At 35.8% G+C, this 25591-nt stretch overlaps 2 protein-coding genes across 5 annotated transcripts in view; both read left to right on the forward strand.

Annotated features, from left to right (window-relative positions):
• Positions 1–4476, forward strand: part of LOC112153690 (X-linked inhibitor of apoptosis) — a 6359-nt gene extending 1883 nt beyond the window's left edge. The window contains exons 2-7 of one of the 2 annotated variants that reach the window (XM_024284058.2): positions 572–847; positions 935–1508; positions 1595–1694; positions 1786–1871; positions 2132–2171; positions 3906–4043. In XM_024284058.2, coding sequence (XP_024139826.1) covers positions 608–847; positions 935–1508; positions 1595–1694; positions 1786–1871; positions 2132–2171; positions 3906–3909 — 1044 coding nt within the window. In that variant the 5' untranslated portion in view covers positions 572–607 and the 3' untranslated portion in view covers positions 3910–4043. Of the gene's footprint in view, positions 1–571; positions 848–934; positions 1509–1594; positions 1695–1785; positions 1872–2131; positions 2172–3905 lie in introns of both variants that reach the window. The other variant, XM_024284057.2, reaches the window with a different exon arrangement.
• Positions 4477–6492: 2016 nt separating this feature from the next.
• On the forward strand, positions 6493–25065 carry stag2b (stromal antigen 2b). 3 transcript variants are annotated; one of them, XM_024283493.2, is made up of 34 exons: positions 6493–6625; positions 8653–8780; positions 8861–8942; positions 9060–9203; positions 9316–9412; positions 9881–9957; positions 10092–10296; positions 10935–11086; positions 12248–12321; positions 12430–12553; positions 12669–12767; positions 12920–12999; positions 13123–13230; positions 13361–13472; positions 13581–13698; positions 13786–13889; positions 14028–14120; positions 14208–14297; positions 14380–14583; positions 14836–14906; positions 15601–15688; positions 15791–15871; positions 15954–16046; positions 16277–16451; positions 16526–16665; positions 16762–16863; positions 16968–17116; positions 17667–17795; positions 17888–18114; positions 19598–19820; positions 22268–22375; positions 22454–22580; positions 23487–23564; positions 24073–25065. In XM_024283493.2, exons 2-34 carry the CDS (start codon positions 8737–8739, stop codon positions 24094–24096), a joined length of 3822 nt encoding a protein of 1273 aa, XP_024139261.1. In that variant the 5' UTR covers positions 6493–6625; positions 8653–8736; the 3' UTR covers positions 24097–25065. The 3 variants fall into 3 exon arrangements, with proteins under 3 accessions (XP_024139261.1, XP_024139260.1, XP_024139262.1); XM_024283492.2 differs by having other exon boundaries at positions 6498–6759; XM_024283494.2 differs by lacking the exon at positions 6493–6625 and adding an exon at positions 6849–7116.
• Positions 25066–25591: the final 526 nt, after the last annotated feature.

Consider the following 25591-nt stretch of genomic DNA (forward strand, 5'->3'; position numbering starts at 1 on the left):
GAAGCAAATGTACATAATCCCACCCCACAGTTGTCATAATCTGGTTCTATTCAGATCAAATGCAGATTTTTTTTGTCAAGTAACAAAATTGTTAACCTTATTGATTATCCTCAGAAATTGTTCTTGCATCATTTAAGTAAACATGAATATGATTCACACTTTATGTAACATATATGTAATACTTACTGATTATCATCAGAACATGTTATCACATTAATCCAGTGATCATTGCTACACATTGCAGATCAAGTAAAGATTGGTATTGATACCAATCGGAAATATTTGGGTATTTGGACATTGTTTTAGTTCATTGCTTAACCAATTCCAAAGTTTATTGACATATTTATAATGAACTTTTGCCGCTCTGCTGAAACTGTCTTTAAAAAGTATACAGGATTTTTTTCTTTAAATTTTGACTAATAACAACATTATCACAATCAAAAGACAACGGTTTTAAAATGGATCAAAAGATGATTGGAGTGAGACTTTAATCAAGAAAAATCTACCATCACATGTTAATCAAAGAACTTTTAACTTAAACCATTTTAATGTTTCTTTTATTATTTTTTAGACTTTGTATTTACCACCTCAGCTCCTTGTGTCCGTTATGTGTGACCTCAGCCAAGATGGGAATTGGGAATCGGACTCCACGACTGATTACTCTCAGATAAAAAATCGTTTGAAATCATTCTGCAACTCCAGCTGGAGCCAGAAGGTGTCGCCGGAGCGACTGGCTTTAGCTGGGTTCTTCTTCACTGGAGATTCTGACCGCGTACGCTGCTTCAGTTGCCAGGAAACGGTCGAAAACTGGTCCCAGGAAGATGCACCGGTGGACAGACACAAAGAGGTAATTATTTTTGTTTATAAATATATTTTTTTAAATGTTTGACAATTCTTTTTAAATGACAAAATTCAACATTTCCCTTCCATGCAGGTTTCCCCATCATGCATGTTTCTCCGCTGCACACACAACAACAGTTTTAAATCAAATCCCCACATGCCTCTCAGCAATGGGAGCCTTAACGATGAAACCGCAGCATATATGGATTACCAGTTGAGAACAAAAGCCGTCGTTGATGAGACCCCGTACCCAAGGAACCAGAATATGAAGAGTGAAGAGGCCCGCCTTAAAACCTTCTCTTCGTGGCCGAGTTCTGCTCCAGTGAGGCCTCGAGATCTGGCTCAGGCAGGTTTCTTCTACTTAGGAAAGGATGATAGAGTGCAGTGTTTCTGCTGTGGAGGCAAGCTGAGCGGGTGGGAACCCGGGGACAGCCCCTGGAGAGAACACGAAACACATTATTCCCACTGTTTCTACGTCCTTGGCCATGACGTGGGAAATGTGCCGCTGCCAGAGGATGCCGGGGAGGATGAAGAGACTGGCAGCAGACAAAGGCATCGCAAACCTTCAAGTAATATGGAAAATCTGGAGGAGCGACTTGCTACTTTTGCACGTGTCCAGCACCCTATTGACCACGAACTGCTCGCTCAAGCCGGCTTCTACAGCAAAGGTAAAGCACGTGTGTTCAAACATCGCCGTTTCTAATTATTGTTTTATTGTTAAATCTAAATGTAAGATTTCATTTTTTAATTTTAGGAGAAGGAGACAAGGTGCTCTGCTTCAAATGTGGTGGTGGTTTGACGGATTGGGACTCCGAAGACGATCCTTGGGAAGAACATGCCAAATATTATCCCGGGTAACAGCCTCCATCTTTGCTTTTTCCATAGTATAATGATTATATATTTATATATACATGTCATATATCATTTTTTCTTCTTTTATTTTAGATGCAGCTTTCTGTTATCAGAAAAAGGCCAAGAATTTGTTAATAAAATTCAGCTACAAGGACCTAAGCACACAAAAGAGGTAACAGGTATTAATCCCCCTCATTGGTTACAAAATCCACTTCTGCAACTTCACTTTTCTAGTTTTTGTAGAAATTGTTTTTGAAAATGAAACAAATACTTTAAGGAGGAAAATGTATTTTGCATTCAAAAAACTTACAAGATGTTTTAAATCATAAACTCTTTAAAAGGGTATGTTTAAAAAATAGTTATTTATCTTCAGTTCAGACAAATAAAGGATTTTCATGGGTTTTCCAAAAAAGTGATCATGTGACCCTTTTGTTTCCAGGATTCAGAGCATCAAAATGGATTTTTAGAGGAGGAGAAAGGTAAACATTTATGGATTATCTTCTATTTTTACATAACCTTTTGCAAAGGAAGACCTAATCCAGGGTTCTGCAACTTTCAGCACTCGTAGAGACATTTAGATCATTTCTCACTGACTAAAACCCAGGAGGAACCATTTAATCTTACCTTATGCTTAAGAAAAATAAGATTTGTATTTATGTTATTGTTATTTTCATTATAAATTTAAATAAACTAGTGGATTATTTTCTTGCAGAAATAAAACATAATGATGAATAGGGATTTATTTGACTTCCTTTCAAAATAAAAGACACCCTGTACACCAAAAGGATCATGTTAATGCAACAAAGGTTTTAGTAGGTGGTGTGATGTCAGCAGTGATTTAAAAAAAACACTGTTTAATATGTTCTTTTTTATGCATCTCAGCCAGAGATTTGTAAACCTTACAAGTTAAAATAAAATCAGAGGTAATTAAAATAACCTTACCATATTTTCTGCACCCAATGGCACGCTTAAAATCCTTGAGTTTTGTTCAAAAATAGTCTCTTATAATCCAGCGTGCCTTAAATATGAATTCTGGTTGTGTTTACTGACCTTCAACTGAATTTCTGTGGTATACAGTGCATAAAAATCTGTCAAAATGCTCAACTATTTTGTTTTGCTTAATGACAAAAAATGTTACTGTTAAAAACGAAAAAATTTTATTATTTTTCAATTAAAGAGCTGCAAAAAGGGATCAAAGAGCCATTTGTGGCTCATGTGAAATATTTTTATGAAGTAATTTAAATGGGTTTTCCTTACAGTTTAAAGTTTAAAAAAAAATCCTGCATTTGTAAACTGATTACACACATAACTGTCTGATTATTCGTCCTTGAGTTAGTCATTGAATTCAGTCTATACATCTTTCTAAATATGAACCAATCAAATCCTCAGCTCTGCTTCTGTTTATAAAAAAATGAATTGGAGCCACAGCTGCTGGGTTTAAATACAATTTCACAACCAAAATTATACAACTTAAAAAATAAATCCCAATCTTAAGGCATGGTCAAAGCAACACTGCAGAGTTGAAAAATGTATGGATGCCCAGACAACAACCCTGCTGCACCCCCCTGTGGCCTGCTTGGCCTATTGCAGGTAGAGATTTTAGTCGTTACAATCAGAATCATGGAAAAACTGATAGATTTGATTTTTTAATTCATAGCAAGATATTAAGGTAGGTTAGAAGTAAAAATTAATTTTTACTAAGTTACATTATATTTATAGAAATGTGAATCCAAATGGAATGTGAATTTTGTGAAAATGTAAGATCATCACTTTACAGCAAATTATTTTTATCAATAAAAGATTCTCTTTCAAGTAATTCTATAGAAATCATATCAAACACCGACTATCTTTACCTGGTTTTGCCTCTTTAAATGATGCTCTTTTAATTTTCCATCCCTTTATTGTCTGTTGCCCACACTTTTGAGATGTGTTGATTATTTTATAGTTAAATGAATTTGCAGTGATCTTTTTTGTTTTTCAATTATTTTTTTGCCTTTAAACTTCATTTTGTTTTTAACTTTAAAATTATTTTTTTGTTGGTTTTATAGAGGAATTGATGAAAATTCTTCAAATAATTTAATTTTATAAAGCACAGCCTACGTATGCTTTTAATCTAATGTAAAATGTTGTGTACCTCATTTAAAGTTTGTGGACAGATTAATTAGTCTTTAAATGAGAAACTAAATACTACATTTTTTTTTTCTTTTTTCCAGTTGAGAATCCGCTGGAGGAGCTTGAGAAGCTGCGTCGGGAGAAGCGCTGTAAAATCTGCCTGGACAAGAGCGTGGGCATCGTCTTCATCCCATGTGGTCATCTGGCGAGCTGCAAGGAGTGTTCCGATAAGCTGGATCAGTGTCCGATATGCTGTGCAACTATAGCGCAGAAAATCCAGACCTTCATTGCTTAAAGAAGCACTCTTGTCCAACATGGCTGCTGCTATTCTTTTTAATGGAGATTTCGTTTTGAAGTTTAAAAAAAGGCAGTTTGTGAGCATCTAAGCTGAAAAACAAAGAGGAACTATGGAGCTGGAGCTAACGGTTTCTCTGAACCAAGTTGGCAAGGAGTTTTTTTATTTTTCCCAACTTCCCAATTTTATTTTCATTTAATACATGGCTTTACTTTTACAAATGACAGCCATTTACATCACAAGAAAACGCTAAAAGTTGTTTGTAATAATGCAAAGTCACCCATAATTAATATGTGCACTATAACACTTATGTTTTAAAGATTTTTATGAGTTATTATTATTATTATTTTTTTAAGTAAACAAACACTTTTCTTTAGAAGCTGAGAGTAAAAACTCTTCGCCTTGCTCTAAGATAAGGAATTCCTCCATCAGTTGTTTTACACAAATCTCCATGTTGTGATTTTGTAATATAAAACTACATTCACAATGCATACCCTATAATATATGTAAAGATTGTTTATGTTGTTGCATTAGAAATGTATCTGAATTAATCTAAATATTTTTTTAGTGATTTGAAGGGATAAAGTTTATTCTATCTATATAATGTTGTAAAAATCAATATTTTTTCCAGGTTATTTATGAATACTAATAACTTTTCCCTTTATTTTAGTTTCCATCTATGCATCTATTTAAACTTTCCAAGGTTTGAATTTGTGTTATTTTGTTTTATTTTCTGCAATCAAGCAAATATTTAGTTTTAAAACTGATTTGTTTTCTTTCATTCTGAAATGTTTCTTTATATTAAAACATTTAATGTTTAATCCAGATAAACATTATTTTAACACTAATAATAAAGAATTTTTCAACATGATTTACTTGCACATCATTCATTTGGTTGCTATTATCAACAGTGAGTATATTTTTATGTTTATTCCACTTTCAGCTTGTCTATATCATAACTGTTTTAAAATTTAAGATTCCTCATCCATCACAGTATTTTTCAAAATAAAATTAATGAAATCTTACTAAAAAGTGATTTTCTTTTGCTCTAATTTAACGAAAATGGGAAATAACAAAATAAAGATATTTAAAAAAAACAATAAACATATACATTTTAGAAGAAAATAAAACATCTCGTAGCAATTTAGATGATTTTTGATTTAATGAAAATACTGATTTGATTGATTGATTTATTTTCTTTCAAGCATAGATTGTAAAAAACACAGGACAAAAAACTAATATTTCCAACTCATTACAGAAAAAAATTAAATGCATTTATTAAAAAATAGAAAACAAACACAAAACACATTTGAGTTTAATTAAAAAATGTTTTTTATCGCATTTTACTTTTTTTTTTACACAAATTGATTCAACATCAAATGTGAACTATATATAACCAACAAATTTTGGTAGGTGGTGAAAACAAATAGATTTGAAAACTTTGGGATTAAAATATCAAAACTCATTCAAAACTTATTGGTGCCTTAAAAAGTAAGATAATGTTGTTAAAAATCAGTTTCTAAATGAAGATCAGTTTGATAACATTATTATTATTTAACTTTTTCTTTTATGGGAAGTTAGTGTAATTTATTGTGATTAAAAAAAACTTGGAAAAAAAGATCATCAGCATTTTGCTTACACGATTTTTCTAATTGTTTCTTTGCAAGACATTTTGGGGATGGGCAGCATAGCGAGGTATGTGGGTTTTTCTTTAAAAAAAAACACAGTTTTTGCCAATGGCTAACAGATTGTTAGCAGAAGCTCTAGCACATTTTCCAAAAAAAAAAAAAAAACTTGATATGACGGGGGATGTCATTCAGGCTGCTGAGTGAACATAACAACACAAAAGCATATTTCTAGTGGGGTGACGACCAAGATTCAAGTTACGAATCTTTTTTATCAACATATTAAACCTAGGAACAAGGAAAACTGACCACATCCTTTAGTATTCCTAGTTCATATCAGTTAACGAAAGAATTGATTTTAAAGTTTTGTTGCATATTTATGAATTACTTTGAAATTTAGGAACCCCAGGAAGTCTCTAAAATCTGACAGAAATAATAAATAAATAAATCAGCTGGCAAAACTGTGGTTCACATGGATTAAATCAACTTCCAGGTGAACAGATGCTTTTCAGCTCTATATGTAAGAGCAAAAATGAAACTCTTAAGGTGCCTTAAACTCTACTCTCAGTTTTGTTTACTGGTATTTTAGTTTATTTTTGTTGATTGCATTATATGGGAAAAATATGGAAGGTTCTTTTAGAATCAAAGCTGAATTTTCTTGCCCTAAAAGAGAATGGAGCGAACGAATAAATTTATAATTAAATACATAAATAAATAAATGAAAGGGAAAAAAAGACTTCCCCCTCCCCCTAAAAACTGCAGTACCCTTCATGCCCACTAGATGTCAGTTAAAGCCACTTGTCGTTCACGCGCCCGGTGTGGCCGCTAGGTGGTAGCTCTGCTCCAGGATTTCCTCCTCCCAGGTCGTCGAAACAACAAACCGAACTACGGAGCAAGCGGGGTGAGAGAACGTCCGAAACCGCCTCTAACCGCGACTTTTAAACTCTTTTTACATAATTATTACTGGATTAAGACACAGACTGCGAAAGGCTAGCACAAGTTAAGATCGCAAACGGGACTACATTTTACCACAAGGTAAGTTAGATGTAAAATGGCGGAGAGCTATCTGGAACTTAGTTGATTTGTATTTTGCTAGCTATGTCGCTAGCTTTGCTAGCCTGAGAAGAGCCCACAGCGCGGCTGCCTGCCTGTACCAAGTCGCTTTGCTAGTTCGCGGTAGATAGCAACTTAATCGCCAGTAAGCTAACAATCCCACATTTTTGCTCGCGCGCGCCAAACGCACACTTTGCAGCGGAAATAAGTAATTTTAAATTTCGAATACCGTATTAGGACTTAATATATTTGTAAACAGAGTGTTTGTTGCTTATGCAATACGGCAGTGGAACTCCCGAGGCAAGATGGAGGACGCAAGGACGTGATGTTTTTTTTAAGGTAACGTTAGCATTAGCTGTTAGCATTTTCTGACTAATGGGAGTTATTCTCAACTTGTAAATTGCAAAGTGTGTATTTCGATTTATTTTTATTCAGACCAGCACCGTATGTAAGTGTAATACGAGCTAAGGATAGCCCAGACTACTAAAAACATTGTTGATTAGCGCGATTACACACTGGCTAATTTTTAGCTTGTACAGTAGAGCTTGCGTTGTTTTGTTGTGATAGTCGGAAAATTTAAGGCGTACAAGAGTGGATATGCTGGTAAAATCGTGAAGTCTCGTGTCATAAAAGTATGCCGTCTTGCTTTTAGCTACTCTTCCCTTGTTTGCACCGAGTCGTGCATGCTTACTACGTTAGATTTTAGTTAGCTGACGTCGAGGAAAATACCCCGAGATCCTCGGTTCCTTAGCTGGTGGCGCTAGCACCAGCAGCGCACCGGTGTCAATTTTGACAGGAACCGACAAAGAGCGTTGCTGTGCCGGCGTTGTTGGAGGGAATTGAACCCGAAGTGTGCGGCGTCGTTAGACGCGTGTAAGCAACCAGATCTGTTTTGTGGAGTAATTTAACCGAAATTAATTTAGAATCGGGTCACATGGGCAACTTTATTGGATTGTCGATGCGATTTGGCGCCACTTTTTCAGTCTACACCCATCGTATTCTCTCGTCTTGACATGCAATGCTGCCCTCACTTCCTGGGAAATGGGCTCGTGGTCACAATCTACAAAAAATATCAGTTTAAATACAATGTAAATATTATAAGTAACCATTTTATGCATCTTTTCGTCTGTGGAAGCAACTTCCACTCTCTTGAATATATATAAAAAACACATTTAGGACTCTTAAATCAGTTCTTTGCTCAAATCGCATGTTGCTAAATGTGGGTCATTATTTAGATTTGTACTGAACACATTTAAATTTTTATTTTCATTTTTGCTTATCCAACTGTAAAAAATGTGCTTAAGCTATCAGTACAAAGTGAACTAAAGCTGATATAGTACATTTATAAGAAATCATTGGTGCTTTCTTTCCTTTTACTGTACAGTTTAATATATTTTTGGTGGGCTTTTCCCTGCAATTTAAGACATTTGCATTCAGTGGGAGAATCAGGCCGCTAAAATATCCACCTCTGAAAAGTTACTTCTGCTATCCACTTTGAAAAAGCTCCTACTCCTTGGCCTGCGGTGTCTTGTTGATGTTGATACTGCACTTTGATTGGTTTGGTTTTGTACTGGGCGGATTGAGCCGTGCCATATTTGGCCATGGAGGATGATACTCCAGTCTAACTCGCATGACAAGCAGGAGTGATGACACACTGGAAGCCAATGGGAAGGTGGCAAGCGTGACAGTGGAGGCTGTGCCCACCCCCTGTTACCATGTGAAATTTTTATTTTACCTCACACAAGCTTGAGCTCTGAAACCACTTCATTCATTTTTTTTCTCCTCTGTATAAATCAAAACATCTTTGTTTAGTGTAGTGCAACGTGGTTAAAAATGTGCATAAAGATCTCACTGAATTATGTTTTGTATTTTAAGGTCACATGTGGCCTTTCCCATCTTGTGTTTGCTGAGGATCTCAAGTCAGTTCCAAGTTGAAGGTATTCAGAAAATGTTACAGAAATGATAGCAGCACCAGAAATCCCAACAGAGTTCGCCTACCCTCAGTGAGTATTTTTTTTTTTTTTGTAGTTTAAGATTGATGTTAGCGTGAATGCTCATTTTACTATTTATATGTGCTTACTAGGGATACAGACACAAGATTCTCCTCAGACACAGACTTTTCTGAGGATTTCGATGGAAGGAGTACAACTTCAGCTAAGGGAAAGGTAGTAATTTTTAATGTATTTACAGTTTGTTGCATATTAGTTGAAAGCTAGTTTGTGTGTGTTCTTTTTGTTGTTTTGAGACCTGATCTTTGTCTTTTTTTCCAATATTTATCCCAGGGGGGAAAGAAGGGCAAGAAAGCAATTGGGGATAAAGGCAAAGGAGGAAAGGGCGCAGGCCGCATAAATGGCCACCACCAAGAAAACGGCATGGAAAACATGATGCTGTTTGAGGTTGTAAAGCTCGGAAGGAGTGCAATGCAGGTAAGACTCACAGTGACCAAAGGATTTTTTGGAGTCATTTCTTATTATATAACAAAATGAACAGTTATATGTTTATCTTTTTGCAAATGTCTCTTCCTCTGTTTTTCTGCAGTCTGTTGTCGATGACTGGATTGAGTCCTACAAACACGACAGAGATTCAGCACTACTAGATCTCATCAATTTCTTTATCCAGTGCTCGGGATGTAAAGGTATGCTTTTCCATGTATATTTTTGCGAAAACATGTGTGCTTTGAATTTAGGGATCTCATGTTCATTCTAGATCTACTAAAAGTAAAATTATAGATGTTTGAGGCTGTAAAACTCCTCAGAAAAAACTTTTCTTAGTCAGACAATTTCACACTTTTTTCTTTTGTTTAAAACTGTCAAAGTTCAAACCTTCATAGAAAAATAAATCCAATTTTGTAGAACTAAACAATGATCTTGTGATGGAAGATATAAATGTGGCAACATGTGGCATTATGTGCAGCAGACACTGGACAGACGAGGTTGATTGATAAGGTTGACAGCCAATCAGGATGCAGAACCTATAGCGCTGTTAAATAATTTACTAGACCGCAAAAGAGTTAGCAAGTGAGTTCAACTCTGTTTTATAATCAAGGAAACTAATAATTGTTAATTTTTTGTGTCTCTTCTCTTTATTTGTCTGTCCTTGCTAGGTGTGGTCAGTGCGGAGATGTTTCGCAACATGCAGAACTCTGAAATTATCAGACGCATGACAGAGGAATTTGATGAGGTACTTCAACTCGCAGTGATGATACACAAAACTGAATAGCTAATAAAGTTTTTAGAAAACTTAATTTGACAGTAACTTCCAAAACTGTGATTAGCTTTAGTATTTTATTCCACTGTGTTCTTTTTCTTCTGCAGGACAGTGGAGATTACCCTCTCACTATAGCTGGGCCCCAGTGGAAGAAGTTCAAATCAAGCTTTTGTGAATTTATCTCAGTTCTGGTGCGCCAGTGTCAGTACAGTATCATCTATGATGAATACATGATGGACACAGTCATCTCCCTTCTCACGGGACTGTCAGACTCCCAAGTCCGAGCCTTCAGACACACCTCAACGCTGGCGGGTAAGTCAAGCTTATACTAGCACTGTAAAGTTATTAAAATTACAAAAAAATAAGATGCATTTTTTTCAAATTAATCACTTATGTGGACTGTAATATACAGCGATTATATTTTTTTTCCAATGGCAAACTAGTCATTTAAGACATTAGAATTGAACTGTTACCGTGATGATTTACTGAAGACATGTTGTTTATCCTGCAACATTTAAATGTTTCACCAAACTAACTGTCAACTGAACAGGTGTGTTGTGTGACCTCAAAACACTTTGGCTTTGTTCTTTACTGTGTGAGGAATGGCTTTATTGTCCTTGCTTTTGGGATCCACTATTTCTTTTTAGTTTGTTTATTCAACAATTCTCAACTTATTTTGTACTGAAGTCTTACACAAAAGGCAAAAAAAGAAAAAAAAAATTTAGCCAAGTCTTATTGAATTGTAATTTAGTATATATTTATTATAAAACCGGTTTAATTCAGTGTCATTCTCCAGCTTTCCAAAAAACTAGAGTTTAAATTAAAAAGGAGACTTTTTTTTCTCTTGAAGGGTATCTTATTTAATGCTTGTTTGTCCACCCAGTAAAATGTATTTACTGGCTCTATCAGTATTAAAATTATGCAAAATGTTTTTATTTTTTGCAAACTAGCCATGAAGCTGATGACGGCGTTGGTGAATGTAGCTCTCAACTTAAGCATTAACATGGATAACACACAGCGCCAGTATGAAGCAGAGAGGAATAAGATGGTTGCAAAGAGGGCAAATGACCGGTTGGAGCTGCTTTTGCAAAAGCGCAAAGAGGTAAGTGTGACGGCCCTTTACCTCCTTCTTTATGTTGTTTGAAAGGCAGGTTATTCAAGGTTATTTTAACACATTCATGCAATATATAAATTTAAACAAACAATAAGTGATTTCTTGTTAGGTTATTTTTTGCGTAAAATATCAAGTTTGATATTTTTGAGAAAACAAAAGGGAAAACAGACAAAAAATATAGATTTTTCTGTAATAAGTTGGCCTTTTTGTTATCTGAATAAATAAAGAAAACTTTACTTTTTTTTTCATCCAAAAGTTATTGTGTGTGTATAAGATTTTTATTTTTTAAAAATAAAAAAAAGTAATTCCAATTTTTATTTATTTACTGAAGGGATCCCTTTTTGACTACCATAATCTAAATTTATATTTAGTTATAAGTTCTTCGTGGTTGTATTGTTTTTTTTTTAGTATACAATTAGGAGAAAAAAATAAATGTAACCAAAAAATGTATAGGAAAAAGTAGAATAAGAAGATAAAACTTTAATTGATTCCACAATGGGGAATTTGCTTTATCACAGTAGCTAAAAAATAGGTTGGATCATTTAATATAACTTATTTTTGTTATGTTTATAAAAGTTTTGTAATGTCATTAATATCTAAGTTGTACGTGGGCATCACAATTATTAAAAAAGCTTAAATTTGGCCTATAATCCATCAAACAAAAATGAATCGAATTGTTTGGCATGATGGTTTCAAATGCTTAAGAGTAGCTTTTGCTTTAAAACTTTGTGATTGGTTTAACAGCAGTTGGAAAGTTATCGCTTTTTTATTGCTGATTTCGGTTTTCAGTGACAAATTGTTTCTAACCACAGAGTGAGCATGTATATGATGCTTACAAGTAAATTGTAGTTTTTACAGTTTTTTTCAAACATTAAAGCTTAAACAGAAGCAGAGTCTTCTGGCAAAAGAAACACGGTTGGTTTCGGCAAAGATGAACTTTTTTCTCTTTAGTTGTGAGGATGTTATTAACCCTGATAGCAGACGTTTTTGTTTTCAGTATTTCTTATTTTATTTTGAAAATATAAAACCTGTTTAGGTGATTGCCCTTCAAAGCTAAATGTCTTCTGCTTAAGCTCTTGCTCTGTTCTGTTTAATCAAATAATGTTTGATCATACAGCTCATGTACTTTTACCTTTTTCTGCATTACAGCTTCAAGAAAATCAAGATGAGATTGAGAACATGATGAATGCGATATTCAAAGGAGTGTTTGTACACCGATATCGGTATGTCATAAGATAAACATCTCACCTGAATTTGTTTGTTTTTTTGGTTATTGCTTAAATGACTCCACTCGTGCGTTCAACCTGACAGATTTTTTATTGTTTTGACAGTGATTCAATAGCAGAAATCAGGGCGATCTGCATAGAGGAGATTGGAGTCTGGATGAAACTTTACAGTGATGCCTTCCTCAACGACAGCTATCTGAAGTATGTGGGTTGGACAATGCACGACAAGGTAAGCGAGACTTAAACTTCCTTTTTGGTTATTCTGTTTCAGTTATTTTGTCTTGCACAAATGCAAACATTCTGCTGTAAAATAAAACTTTCTGTTTTACTATGTTTCATTCCAGCAAGGCGAGGTACGTCTGAAGTGTCTGACAGCTCTGCAGGGTTTGTACTACAATAGAGAACTCAACGCCAGACTGGAACTCTTCACCAGCCGCTTTAAGGTCAGCACCACCTGCTGGACACTTTTAGCACAATATTTCTCCATCTGCAGTGGCTTTATAGCAGATCTGTTGACTCACAGACATCTGTTAATGACAGCTTTTATTTACAAATCACCTCCTTAACTAAACGTGTTTTAACCGTCTCCTCTCAGGACCGGATCGTCTCCATGACTCTGGACAAAGAGTACGATGTTGCAGTTCAGGCCATTAAACTGCTCACTCTGGTCTTAAAGTAAGTGGTCATTTTTTGCATTTTTAAAAAAAATCATTATTAAAACATATTTTATGTTCAGTGCATTTCTTTTTCTCAAAATTTTAAAGACTAGTATAAAGCTCTTTATTTTTCTCCCTGCAGCAGTACAGATGAGGTCCTGACCCCTGAGGACTGTGAGAGCGTCTATCATTTGGTGTACTCGGCGCACAGGCCTGTAGCGGTGGCAGCTGGAGAGTTCCTCTATAAAAAGTAAATATTTAAGGTTTAGTGACCTTATCTTTACAGATTTACCATCAAACATTAGTGTTCGTATAGTTTTTTATTCCAATTCAGTTTAAAATTGTCAGTTTAGCATGTTAACTTAAACAATTCTTTACAGATTGTTCAGCCAGCGGGAACCAGAGGAGGAGGGTGCCCCCAAAAGAAGAGGCAGACAAAGCCCCAATGCCAACCTCATTAAGACCACTGTATTTTTCTTCCTCGAGAGTGAGGTAATTGATCGTAATCTGCTTCAGAGAATCAATCTGTTCCACTTCTCCTCACGTGCCTAAAGACTGAAGGCTAATTTCATTTGCTTGTTCAAACACCTTTCTTGTTAGCTCCATGAGCACGCAGCTTACCTTGTGGACTCCCTTTGGGAATGTGGTGCAGAGCTACTGAAGGACTGGGAGTGTATGATAAGCTTACTCCTGGATGACCCGTTGCCAGGAGAGGAAGGTGTGGCATTGTTTTTTTCCTGCAGGTCCCTGCTACTAAAATGCATTGGAAAAAAAAGGAAGCTAATTTTTGTTGTTGTGTTTTTAGCTCTTACAGACAGACAAGAGACGGCTTTGATTGAAATCATGCTGTGCACTGTACGCCAGGCTGCAGAATGCCATCCACCAGTTGGAAGAGGAACTGGGAAGAGGGTAAGAGTGAAAATCCTTTTGTTTTTAGGGCTTTGTACAAGTTGAACCCACAATAATACACTTTCATTTTAAGATGGTGTGTTTTTTACTTGCATCTGCTACAACCAAATATAATGAGTGATTGAACTTGTTGTTCAGGTAATGACAGCAAAGGAAAAGAAGACTCAGCTGGATGACCGAACCAAAATCACTGAGTTATTTGCCGTAGCTTTGCCCCCTCTTCTGGCCAAGGTATGCAACATCAGTCCAGCACTTCTGATAAGTTTGATGCTAACAAATGTTTCAGACCCTTAAAGTAATATTTTTAAATTTTTACAGTATGCTGTTGATGCAGAAAAGGTGACCAACTTGTTACTGTTGCCTCAATTCTTTGATCTGGAAATTTACACCACAGGTCGTTTGGAGAAGGTAAAGAGTTTTCAGATGTTTATGATAGTCATTTGTGACTATAAGAAGAAAACTTGATTTATTTTTATGTATTTTATTGCAGCACCTCGAAGCCCTGCTGCGTCAGATCAAAGAAATAGTGGAGAAGCACACAGACACTGAAGTTTTGGAGGCCTGCTCCAAGACATACCATTCCCTCTGCAATGAGGAGTTCACAATCTTTAACAGGGTGGACATCGCTCGCTCGCAGCTTCTGGATGAACTTGTGGACAAGTTCACCAGACTACTGGAAGATTTTCTACGGGAGGTGGGCCTGTCTATTAATGCTATTTGACTTTTTTTAAGATAAAAAAAAGGACTTTTGCAACAATTTTAGTTTTCAATGTAACCATTATAATATTAGAGATGTTTATACAAGAGAAAAGTTGTTTTTTTAATCTAGTCGTACCATTATAAAGGAGCTTAAAGTGTTGTTTTTAAATGTTTCTGAAAAGTATCCTACTTTCTTTCTTGACAAGATGAGTGGGCTTGTTTTTCTAATAAAAATATCCTCCTTCAGGGTGAAGATGCTGATGAAGATGATGCTTATCAAGTTTTGTCAACTTTAAAGAGGATTACAGCATTTCACAAGTATGATGCATTCATGTCCTTCAAAATGAATATTTTAGCCCTTTCATAGGCCTGGGTTGATAAAATCAACAAATCCATCAAAGTTTAATAGATCAATAAAAGTAGAGATCAATCTATCGCATAATGCTAACAGATTTCAATTGGATGGCTAATGCTAACGCTCGATCGACCTAAACATACACTGCTGACTAAATGAACATCTTTATATACTCGCATGCATGAAATTTCCAAATTCTTTTAAGGAAATGTTTTTTAAAGTAACCGTTTGGGGTCTAAAGTACCGTTTTTGCTCATATTTTTTCTTCTTCTGGAGATGTGATGCTGCAGCATGATCGCCACCTAGTGGCCAAACTGAACTGCTCTCCAGGAGAGCCAGAACAACTGTTGGAGTTTTTTTATTAGAGAATCCATGTAACACTGTATGGTATCACCAATGTCATTATAATTTCACTAATAAATGATGTTACATTATGTGAACTGTATCAGATTAATATAAACATATTCAAAACATGTGTATAGATTATTAATGTTTTTCTAACCAAATGTGTCTACATTTAATTGAATTAATTTAGTGGATCAAAACAATCGAAAAAAAAAATTAAAATTGAATCGATTCTGGAAATTATTGGCGATACCCAGCCCTACGCTGCAATTATCCTGGGTCTCTCATAACTAAACTTTTTTTTTCCTTCAGTGCACATGACCTTTCAGGATGGGATCTCTTCACCAGCAACTTCAAGCTGCTCAACACGGGCATTGAAAACGGCGACATGCCTGAGCAGGTAAAAGAAAATCGCAACCAAATTTAGAAATGTTCCTATAAAAACGTAAAACTTAATAACAACCATATTTTTGTCATCTCTTTTCCTTACTTTTGTGAGCAGATAGTCATTCATTCACTGCAGTGTACCCACTACGTTATCCTATGGCAGCTGGCCAAGTTATCTGAAGGCAGTTCCAGAAAGGTGAGACTCGTCTGCAATTCTGGACTAGATTGAGGATCTGATTAATGCGAAATGAAGTTATTAAAAATAATCTTTGTGTCAGGATGATCTGGTGACCCTGAGAAAGCAGATGAGGGCATTCTGTATGATGTGTCAGCGCTACCTCACCAATGTCAACACAGCTGTCAAAGAACAGGTGAGACGGGAGAGAATATTTGAGCTTTTTTAGCTTTTTTTGGCTTCAGTTTACTTATTTTTCCAACTTTTTCTATTTTGTGCGTAAAAATAAAAGCAAGATTTTTGTTCTATACTTGTAATGGAGTTTAGGTTGTTGATCTTTAAGCTTCAGTTGTTCTTCATAAACTATGTTTTTGTGTGATGGAACATACAACAGAGATGTAACTGTCTTTTTCTTTCCTCCTCCAGGCATTCACGATCCTTTGTGATCTTCTGCTCATCTTCAGCCACCAAATGGTGTCTGGAGGAAGGGAACACCTGGAGCCCCTGGTCTATTCCCCAGAAGACTCTTTACAAGCTGAACTGCTCTCCTTCATCCTGAACCACGTCTTCATCGACCAGGATGATGACACGAATAGCACCGGTACTTAAAATATAACAAAAAATTACATATTTTTGTGCGTAAATAAGTTTATTTTTATTTTTTTTAATGATTAGATGGACAGCAGGATGATGAGGCAGTAAAGATTGAAGCTCTGCACAAGAGGAGGAACTTGCTGGCTGCCTACTGCAAACTCATCATCTACTGTGTGGTAGAAATGAAGACAGGAGCGGACATCTTTAAACAGTACATGAGGGCAAGTATCACTTTCTTCAGGCTAAAAAAATGAACATTTACTGCTAATATAAGCAGTAAAAGAGTTTAATTCTTCTTTGTTCAAACTCCTCTACAGTATTACAACGATTATGGTGACATAATCAAGGAAACTATGAGTAAAACTCGGCAAATTGACAAGATTCAATGTGCCAAGACGCTCATTCTCAGTCTGCAGCAGGTCAGTGTGCACACTCGAGCTCACTCGATCCGTTTAACGATAACAATCCCCCTGACTTCATTGTACAAATGTTTGATTTGTTTGAACCTGTGTTTTTGTGCTAGCTATTTAATGAAATGCTGTCTGACCTGGGTCACGGGTTTGATCGCTCCTCCTCTGCATTCTGCGGCATCAAAGAGTTGGCTCGCCGCTTTTCTCTCACCTTTGGTCTCGACCAAGTAAAAACCAGAGACGCCATCGCCATGCTGCACAAGTAAGCTACCCTGTTGTTAATAGTTTGGGAATTTTATTATTTTATTTTAAGGATTTAAAAAAAGAATGTAGGTACTCATAAAAAGCTGAAAGATGGTTTTTATGTTTGTTTTTTCTTATAGTTTTTCTTTAAAACTTATAGAGATGTTTTTTTTTTTTTTTTTGCAAAATCTTTAAAGATTCTAGGTTACATCTTGGGTAGACGTATCTGCTGTTTCTTTAAATCATCTGCGTTTGTGAATAATCTTTATCCAAACTCTTTGGGGTTCACTTTATAATCCCTTCTATGACTAAATAATTCTTGAGGAATTTTCTTCTAACTGTGGCAATTTCAAAGCCAATTGAGAAAGAAATGCAAATAAATTGTCATAATTTTCACTAAAATAGTTTAAATTTCAGCTGAGATAAAATCTGATATTGTTAAATAAACAAACGTTGAGTTTTAGCCACCTCATAACTTCATAGATCCTTCTCTTTACTCATTTTTAAATAGCTGTTTTTTTCTCTCGATTGTTCAGCCTTTCTAATTCTCTTTTTTTCCTGTAATAAAGGGACGGTATTGAGTTTGCATTCAAGGAGCCCAGCCCACAGGGAGAAGGTGGTCCACCTCTTAACCTGGCTTTCTTGGACATCCTAAGCGAATTCTCCTCCAAACTCATGAGACAAGACAAGAGGACTGTGTAAGTGTCTTCTGTGCCCCCTGTTGGATGAAGTTTACTGGTTGCACAAACTTACCTGTTTGGTCTTGTGTGTCCTCCTCCTTTTCCCGTAGCCACATGTACCTGGAGCGCTTCATGACTTTCCAGATGGCTCTGCAGCGAGAAGACTGCTGGCTTCCATTGATCTCCTACAGGAATTCCCTGCAGGCTGGTGGCGATGACGACACCATGTCTGTCATGAGCGGCTACTCCAGCAGAGGATCCTCTGTCCGCTCCAAGAAAATTAAGCCTCCTGTGGCTTCAGCCGGAACTCCAGCACCAAAGAGGAAACTACCTGAAGGTACAGAACTGGAGTCACGTCTGTTGATGTTAAAATGTTTTATTATATTGTTCTTCAAAGCAGTTAAGGGGTTCACATTAGTTTACTTTAGAAATATATTTCATTTATTTAAAATTATGTACACAACACATTAAAAAACTAAACGTGGAACCAGATTAACTGAATTTAATTTAATTTATTAGCTGAGATCATGTATGAAGGATGAAAAATATATAGAAACGAACAAAACTTAAGCGAAAAGTGGGTCAGTTTTTACTTTTTAAATATTTTGTTTGATTGTTTCTTAAAAAGCATTGATTCCTATTCAACCACTAAACAACATTGATTATGTATTTGCTTTTTCTAACAAGATTCGAAAAACAGTCTGAGTTTAGATTTTTGTATTTATTAAATTAGTATTTCAAAGGTTCATATTTTTGTTTGTTGCAAAAAACGGATTTGAATTTGAACATTACTTTTAATGTGGATATTGTATTTTTAGGCAAAAAAAAAGAGAAGTAATTATTGTGGATGAATGTATGTGAAACAAAGTCTAAAATCTCGTGTTTTCTGTAGAAACTGTTTAAATCAGTCAGAGAGGTCCTTATAATTGTAACACAAATTAGTTATTTCTTTTGGGTAGTTATGGTTCAGAAGTTTCATTTGTATATGAATTTATTTAAAATATATTTTAGAGTACCATTAAATATTCCCAGGGGTACTCATGCCTTTGATTGAAAACTTCTGGTCTGGATGTTGCTTTTGACAGTGAAAAACGTCAAAATTCCACAAAAGCAATCAAAAGTTGATTTGATTTTTGTAAAATACACAATGTACAAACAATTAAGCTACATGAATGATAGAATGCGGTGCTCCCTTGTTTAGTGCAGGGGTTATGTTCTTAAAAAAAACCAGCAGTACCTGAAATCTGCTGTATGTTTTAGCCTGTAAAAGCCCTCACTGCACTCACTTTTCTCAGACAAACAAACATTTTATAGAAAAATAAGTCCAGGGTCTTAGAATGAAAACAAAGATCTTATCACGATGGAAGATTTATGGAAATGTGGCAACTCTGAACACAGAGGAGATTGCTTGACAAAGTCAACAGTCAATCTGGATGCAGAACACAGTCATCTATCTGTGATATGAGACAGTGAAAGGTGAACTGCGATATAGCGGGTGATTGTTTTTAAGTTTAATATATTCTCAAAAGTGGGTCATGCATTGAGGTTCTGTTTTGTGTGGGACTACAAAGATCCTCTTCATACATGTTAGCTCAGCAAGAGGCCCTGGTTCTATGGGAATCAGGAGTCTCGCCATCTTTCAGAATATATTCACTGTCTAAAGCTCTTTAGAGAGAATCCTGCTGACTTATTTGACATGCAACTGCTTTGTGTTTTATTAAAATTGAGCAGCTTTGAATTAAAAAAAGTTGTCAAATAAGGAGGGAATGTATTAGCCAGCGAGAATCTTGATGTTTACCAAAGTCAACGTGTGTTTTCAGAGGAGAGCAGCAGCGGCGAGGTTTGGCAGCAGAGCATGCAGACCCCCGTCATGATGCCTTCCCCTCATCTAACTTCCACTGCCATGCGGGACCCCAAGAGGAGTCGGGACGACGGATACATGGGGGTCTACCCCCTCCCTCACGAGCAGCCGCCGCCGCCCCACCCACACCCTCAGCACCATCAGCAAACACCACAGCACCACCAGACACCCATGGATTACAAGTACGAACTCCTCTGTCTCACTTTTTTAATGTCATCCCACCGTGCAGCCCCGAGCTTGTTACCCAGATCACATTTCCACCAATGAAAACGGCTTCTGTCTCGGGAGAGATTATAAGTTACTCCTCAGGCATGAAAGACAAAACTTGTCTTTAAAGTCGACCAAACCACAAAACGGCTCAACACATCATAGATTGACTTTTAAATTGGTGCTTCCTCCCAACGTTCAGTTTTCACGTATAACAGCAGGATCGGTTTACATTCAGCGTGAACTCAAGATCCCACAGCTGTGGAAAAATCCAGACATTTAATACATGTGTCAACATGACTGCAGACTTTATAAATGTTTTCTTAAAAGTTAAAGTGTTTTACCACAAGCCACCATGCAACTAGATCTTTTCTCCATTCTAGTTCAGATGACGGTGAAAATTATTTTAGTCCCTGAACCTCCTAGTATTTACTGTTTAGAAGCTTTTATTTAGCTTTGTATTGTTTGACTGTTTCATATGTGACAAGCTCCACCGGTCTCTCATGTGCTGCTCTCTGTTGTCCGACAGCCTCACTGTAAATTCTAATGAGACAGAAATCAATAGAATTAGATAAATTCAAAGTAGACAGACTGCAGTGGTGATGCCTGTTAAAACAGACAAGGAGGTGCTAATTTAAGGTTTTAAATACAAATTCAGATTTTTTTTTTGTTTTTAACATGTTCTCGTGGAATTATAATAGGAAAATGTCCTTAAATTGCAGTTCTTTTTATTTTATTTTTTATTCAAATAGTTCTGAAAACAGGAGCAGATAAAAAAAGAACGCAGTGAGAAAAAAAGCTATTTTGTGATGTCAAAAATAGGCTGGGCTGGGCACAAACGTTCTTCTCCAGGCTCTCTGCAACGGGGATGCTCCTTGGCAACGGTCCCTCTAACAATAGGAGCAACTTTCTTCTTAACTTCTGGCACTCTGCAAAAGCTATTTTCTAGAAAACAGCACACATTTTTTTTTATTTAGCTAAAAACAGCGCACCATATTTTTTGGACTGGCCAAAATATGCCAGAAAATGTAACTTATACTATATAAAATATGATAATATATAATAAAATACACTGGGGGAGCTTTTAAAGTAACTCAAAAGATGATCAAAGTGGGTCTTTAAGTCAGAAATTTACATTAGAGGTGGGAATCTGGAGCCATCGCACGATTTGATTAGATTATGATTCAGGAGGCAACAGTTTGATTATGAAACAATTATCAAAGAATCCCAGAGCTGCATTTATTTTTTTAGGAATGTTTTTCTCTACTACAAGACACTAGATCATTATTACTGACTTTTCTGCACCAAAGTGCATTTTTAAGGATCAACTTAACAATTCTGAAATGAAAAATATTTAGTTTGATATTTAAAAATCTGAATTCAACAACCTTAGATAAGATGATGCTACGTTTTATCATGAGACCAGCTTCAATGAAACGCTCTTTAACTTACATCAAACAATATAAGCTAGTCGTTGTAATATTGTAATATTGAAATTTTACTTTAAAATATATACATTTATTTAAAATTCATAATATGATTCCAAATCCTTTATGGGTCATAATTGATGCATCTAAAAAATCAATTTATTTTCCCCTCACCACTAGATAACAATAATTAACAAATATTTCTTTTTTTTCATTAATTCTTCAGCTAAGTTGTTAAGAGATACAGTTTATTTCTTCTTTAATCTTGTGTTTTTCTTACACGACGCACAGATTTATTGTTTCTATACAGTTATCCGCTCTGCAATCAGGATGATTAGCTTGTATACATGGGCGTGTGTTGGTAATTACACTAAGAGATTTTAATTTTTTATATGGAGTTTTGCTCTTTTAACCTCCAGAACAACCCGATCGGACAACACTAATCATTTTTCACGAGGTCGGTGTAAATCTACGGTGAAAAAGAAACAAACGTGAAAATGCTCCGGAGTCTAATCCACAATCTAAATCAAGTCTGTCACAACTGCTCTTTCTATTAACTCCAAGTACTTAAGCGTTCTAGATAAACATTACTTTTCTTTTGTTGATCCTCACTCTGACATTTAAACAGCGTAATGCATCAGTTAATGTTATTAATTTATGTAAACAGAATTAGAACAAACTCTCCATTCAGCAGATCTTTTATTCTCCGAGCAGCTTTCAGCGAAATGCATCGGTGTCATTTCCTCTTTGTACGCCTCCATTTCTGAGGGCACGTTGTTGCCGAGTGTCTGAACAAACAACCTGCCATGTTTTGGCTCCGATGGTGCCGTGACTGACTGGTTTATTTTAGCCCTTCTTTCTTTCAGTAGGACTTAAGGAGAAAAGCGTGTTGTTTTTAACACCTTAGATTATCTTTTTGATTAATGTGCCCATTCTAAACACCAGACTTAAGGTGATGAAAAGCCCCGCTGATTACACTTCTCTGGTGTGAATAGTTCCCAGGTGACGTGGATGCTGACTCAGAGACAGCAGGAAGAGGCGCGCCAGCAGCAAGAAAGAGCCATGAACTACGCCAAGCTCAGGTCCAATCTGCAGCATGCTATGTAAGAGTCCCACCTGTCTGGACACATCAACGGCTCCCAACGACTCTACAGTAATGGCGGTGTTGGTTTTGTGTGCAGTCGGCGTGGCACCGGCCTCATGGAGGAGGATGAGGAGCCGATTGTGGAGGATGTGATGATGTCATCCGAGGGTCGCATGGATGACCTCAACGAGGGCATGGACTTTGACACCATGGACATTGATTTGGTGAGGAAAGCGTTTATATTTAACTAATGCTATCCCTGGTTAAATTCATAAAAATGCAGAGAGAACGAGTGATTTTATTTTGAAGGAGCTTAAATCAAATTGGGGTGCAAAGACACCAAAAGGCCTTTGAGGAAAACTGTTTTTGCAAATTTGTAATGATTGTCTGGTTTAGTTCAAAAAGGACTTTTCTGCTTTGTTTAGTCTGATGATCTTTTAGGATAATAATTTTGTCAGAAAATTGAGTTTTATGAAATTATTCTTGGATCTCCAAGTTAATTATTTTTGGATTTTAGCTCAAGGAAAGTCAAACCTTAAGTCTTGAAATTGTATTTAAAGCGCCAGTAGTTTTTTTTAAATCACAAAGTGTCATTTAATCAGTTTTAAAAGTTTACAAAATTATTTTTTCTGCATTTTCTATGTTAAGAGATTTATTTTCTGGTCTGACTGATGATCTGGAGCTAAAAAAATAAGAATAAATTAATGAATTTTGTTCACAAGTTCCAAACAATCACGTCTGTGCATGTGAGACTGAAGTGTGACTTTTTAAGAAACACTGAATTTTGCCAACATTTTTTGAAAGTATTGTACTGATTTAAAATTGAGTTTTTATAGCAAAGAGTCGGATTCTCTTGCTTTTGTTTAAGACACTTTAAAAAAAGAACATGCGGTTCCAACAACTGTTATGAAGTAATGCAGGACAACAAATGCAAGTTCACCATTCACACAAACAAGCTTTCATAACTATTATAAAGCCATGTTTAAATACTATCAGTATTTGTGAAGAAAATTTACCTTTACAGAAGTTACCAGAGTCTAGACGGTATTAAAATAATCCAGATTATTTTGTTTCCCAGCTAGACCAAAACAAGCCTGAGAAGTTACATTTCTTCATCCCTGTTTTTTCAGCCGCCCTCCAAGAACCGCCGGGAGAGATCTGAGCTGAAGCCAGACTACTTTGACCCCGCTTCAATTATGGACGAATCGGTAAATTAAATAAAAAGGATTTAAGGATTTCATCATTTGTAGATGTTGCCATCCAATATTGCAATGATTTAAAAGGGGTGTGGCACTTGTTTTTTTGCACAAATTATAGCTAATATCTTCTTTTATTTGGTCAAAATGAGAGATAGATTGTAGATAAATACCTCCAGATGTTTTGGGGATTTGCTTTAAGGTTTGTTTTAGAGCTTTTATGGAAGCTTTTGTGGAAGAAATCAAAGATTTTTAAGTGGATGTTTGTTTATTAACTGTTTATTTACGTTAGAATCAAACTTTATTTATAAAGAACTTTTTATACATACGTAACACAAAGTTCTTTACAAAATAAAAAAAATGTCTACTTTAAAACCCAACATAATAAAACATAAAAGTGCCTGAAAATGTTTCATCTTCTGTTGTTCTGTTTATGCACGGAAACAGTTGTTTACTGTTTACTGTTAGTTTTGAATTGGTTCAATTGGCGTGAATTTAACCTTGTGTTTGTCTCTTCCAGGTCCTTGGGGTGTCCATGTTTTAAAGCCGTCATCAGGATGATTTTGCGGCTGGCAGAAGAGACGAGGGGCTTTGTATTTAAAGAGAATTTTAGATGTGAAAACAGAAGTGTTTTCTGTAAGAAAAAGCGAAAATCCAACAAAAAATGAATCTGACTTGTACTCCACGTGGACCAATGACAACCCACACTCAGTGTTGCTTGCTCAGAGAGGACTTTGTTTCATAAATTTACTTTTATAACCTTGGGTAAGCTCTTCCTGTTCGACAATAATGTAACAGGCCACTTCCAAAACCTATTAGAAACGATACGTGTCTGAGGAAAAACCATTAGCTTTTCCCCCTCCTCCCTTTTTTTAAACGAAAAGTGGGATGAATTGGTGTGTTTAACTTAAGAAACAGTTTTTTTGTTTATGTCTAACCCTTTTTACAACTGTAGTAAGTTACCAGGTGTGAAGTAGTAATTTATAAACGGACTGTAGTAGCTTGCTTGTACTGTGTTAGCAAAGTGGATGGAGGTCTTTCTGTTTGCTTTTGGGTTCTGCCTCTTTTTTTTTTTTTCTTTCCTTTTTTCCTTTTGGTGTGTGTGTGTTTTTGTTTTTTCCTCCTTCTGTTTAGTTAAGTTTCCCTGCTGTTGGGCCTGAGCTGAGGTCCGGGTAACCACTGGTGGTTAAGATATTGAGATGTCACGTAGAAAAATCAGCCTCGATCCCTGGATGCTGTGAAGATTCCCTGAAAATTCCACTTAAAATTCGTGAAATGGTATGTTCCCTGACTAAACTCCAGGATTTGGATCACTCCTTATCTATCCATTGGAAATCTGTGTCCACCCCCACTTTAATGAGGATAGTTCATTCCAGAAGTGCCATTTTGTGGGCTCTGGAAGATACCAGCTCAAAGCAAAATGCTCTTTTTTTCTCTCTTAAAGTCCTGCAGCATAATGTTAAGATGGGTATCTCTACATTTTAAATAAAAGTTATATATAAAGCGGTGCTGATTTTATATGGTTTTATTTGTTTTTCTTTTCTTTTTTTTTCTTTTTTTTTAGATCTTCAGTCACAAAGTTTGAGAGATGTAAGTAAAACTAAATGAAAGCATGTGAAGTCATGCAACAAGGAAGATTTTTAAATTTGTATTTTTCTTTTTTTTTTTTGTCTTGATAATGTCTTTTTACCTTTTTTCCTACGTGTAAATTAGTTTGGATAAAACTAATGAAAAGACTTGTGAAATTCAGCTTTAAGGTTTTTCTCAGTATGGAAAGTCCTGTCACAAATTATTAATTTCAATTGTTCAAAAAATGTATGGTAGTCATTCAGACAGTACTGAAAAATGAAAGTTATTCAGCAGCTCTGTGGCAGCTAGACAAAGCTTAGGTTTTGACAGAATTGTCATGTTTTTTCTTTTCAAATGTTTTGTCTACTGAGATTTTTCTTTTTTTTATTTTGTAGTCATTCCATGCTTAAGCCTTAAACATGCTTGTGGAGGTCATCTTTTTTCACACAATCTTCCATGTCAGAGGTGGA

Source organism: Oryzias melastigma, linkage group LG10 (assembly GCF_002922805.2).
Source record: "Oryzias melastigma strain HK-1 linkage group LG10, ASM292280v2, whole genome shotgun sequence".
Taxonomy (NCBI): Eukaryota; Metazoa; Chordata; class Actinopteri; order Beloniformes; family Adrianichthyidae; genus Oryzias; species Oryzias melastigma.